This window comes from Orycteropus afer, unplaced genomic scaffold, assembly GCF_000298275.1.
Source record: "Orycteropus afer afer isolate SDZICR_OR568_19922 unplaced genomic scaffold, OryAfe1.0 scaffold00056, whole genome shotgun sequence".
Classification (NCBI taxonomy): Eukaryota; Metazoa; Chordata; class Mammalia; order Tubulidentata; family Orycteropodidae; genus Orycteropus; species Orycteropus afer.
The window spans coordinates 7,840,357-7,842,776 of record NW_006921643.1 but is presented as its reverse complement, the minus strand read 5'-3'; the positions used below and the strand labels follow the sequence as shown (position 1 = coordinate 7,842,776).

At 41.3% G+C, this 2,420-nt stretch overlaps 1 protein-coding gene across 1 annotated transcript in view; it reads left to right on the top strand.

Annotated features, from left to right (window-relative positions):
- Window positions 1-2,420, top strand: part of DIAPH1 (diaphanous related formin 1) — a 166,866-nt gene that overhangs the window by 70,133 nt on the left and 94,313 nt on the right. The window contains exon 16 of the mRNA XM_042780699.1: window positions 2,266-2,415. Coding sequence (XP_042636633.1) covers window positions 2,266-2,415 — 150 coding nt within the window. The remainder of the gene's footprint in view (window positions 1-2,265; window positions 2,416-2,420) is intronic.

Here is a 2,420-nt window from a genome sequence, read left to right as displayed (position 1 = left end):
TCCATCCGTCCATGTACCCCTGCCCCTGAGCTGTCTCTCTGTGAATAAACAGCCCTTCTTTCTCCCATGATTGTTCTCTCCAAGGAGTATATCTACCTCAGGTAAATGTTCAACTCCTTTGCAGCCTGAGTCTTAGTCACACAGTGGCTGTCAAATAATACCAAGACCCCAACCTTAATTTAAATTAGAAAATGACACTCTCAGGCAAGTTCCCTAGTTCTCTGTGAGAAACCACAAACAAACCAAACCAGTGACCCTCATTGGGTTTCCTTCTGAGGCAGTAAATCTTTACAGAAGTAGATTGCCCAGTCTTGCTTCTGTGGAGTGACTAGTGGGTTTGAAACACCAACCTTCTAGTTAGCAGTCAGATTGTCATAGGCTGAGTTCTGGAATAATGACTAGAAAGTCAGCTGTAGCTAAGAGACAAGTTTAATAAGAGGATAGTAACCTTGGAAGGTGGAAATACACAGGGCCAGAGGTAACACCATGTGTGTCTCCCTGGTCCTTGCAGGCTAGGGGTGGTTTTTTTTAAATGCATTTTATTGAAATATAATTTATGTACAGTGAAATACACAAAACTAGGAAGATGGAGCAATCTACTTCCATAGTGATACTGCTTCAGAAACCCAAGGAGGGGTAGCTATGAGTTGGGTTTGACTCGATAGCACATAACAACAAAGTGACAGGGGTCAGTGCTTTTTTTTTTTTTTTTTTTACAGTGTTCCCTCCTCTCTCCTCCCCTCCCATCCCTGGCAACCAACAAAGAAAGTTTCCTTCCATATATAAACCTTTCCTTGTCCCTCTACAACCATGAACTATATTTGTCCTTCTGTGATTGACTTATTTCACTCAGCATAATGTCCTCCAAGTTCATCCATATTATTTGGTGTTTTGCAGACGCTACATTATTCTTTAGTGCTGCACTGCATTCCATTATATGTATGTACCATAGTTTGGTCATCCACTCTTGGGCTAAGGGTTTTTATAGTAGTTTTTCAGGCTATGGGTACATGATTTTAGAAGACCTTATGCAGGCAGGTATTCATCAAATCCTGACTGTTTTGTGAGAGTCAGGAAGCAGAACAAGGTTGTGATAAATTCCTGAGATAGACCTCAACTTCCTCCAGGCTAGGTGCACATGAGTCTCTTTCTAAGATGGACTCTGTGTGTTCCAACATGGATGTTGTGACCTGCGCAGGTGTATTCTGCTGTTTGCTCTTGGTTTGAGTCTTGGTCTCATCTTGGATCAGCTATCTTAGTTCATCAGGTGGTAAAGGCAGGCAGGGATGCACAAGTTTCAAAACTGGTTGACACCAGTTTTGACATCTCAAGAATGGCCTGTTATCATGAAATGCCATCTAAGCAGTAAATTTATATTTGAGTTATTTCTTTTTCAGTGCCCCATCCTTAGTCTCAGGATCTGAGGAATGCAATTGCCGTGTCCTGTGAGCTGTTCCTGCCTTGGTTTTATGATCTTAGGAAGGTGATCGCAAGGGCAGGATTCTTACGTGATAAGCAGAATAAAGTAATGTTTAAATTGAACAAGATTAATATGGAACTCAGGTTAGAACACATATTCATCTCTCAGAAATTCTAATCTATCTATACTATTACAGGATGCCTTAGGCACCGAGCTACCAAAACTTCTTTTTTTGTGTGTGAGAGAATATAATCTATTTTCACTCTTCCTGAAGGCATACTGCTCCTCCCTAGTTTTTTCCTAGAACTTGTCTGTACATGGCCATAATGCTGGTTTAATGGTCAGAAAGAACTCAAATGGCATCTGAAACTTATGTTAAGTCTCAAAGGAGTTAGGGCTCCCACTGAGGACCATCTAATACAGAACCCACCAGCCACTTCGTGGAAGAAACATGAGGCAGTCTGCTTCCATAAGGATTTACAGCCCTGGAAACCCTATGGGGCAGTTCTGCTCTGACCTATAGATTGCTGTGAGTTGGAATTGACGGCAGCAATGGGTTTAGTTTGGTTTTGGTTTACATATTTAGGGAACATTTGATATAAAGGTTGAAATTGTCTTTTTAACGCAAAGCAAGATGAACTAAACACTTCAAGGCCTGAATTCTAGTTTTAGCTCTGTTACTAGATACCATTGTGACATTAGGTGAATCATCTAATCTCTGTTGACTTCTTTTCAGTCCCTTTATGTATAAAATGAGAGGTTTGGATTAAGTAATTTCTTGGTTTCCTTCAGACCTCAGGAGTCCCTAAAGTAGATTGAGATGTGCTTGATACTTTCTTCTTTAGGTTGCCAAACTGTCAAAGGAATTGGAAGATGCCAAGAAAGAAATGGCTTCTCTTTCTGCTGCAGCAGTTCTTGTAGTCTCTCCTGTACCCAGCAGTGATAGCATTCCCCCTGCCCCTCCTTTACCTGGTGACTCTGGAGCTGTTATTTCACCCCC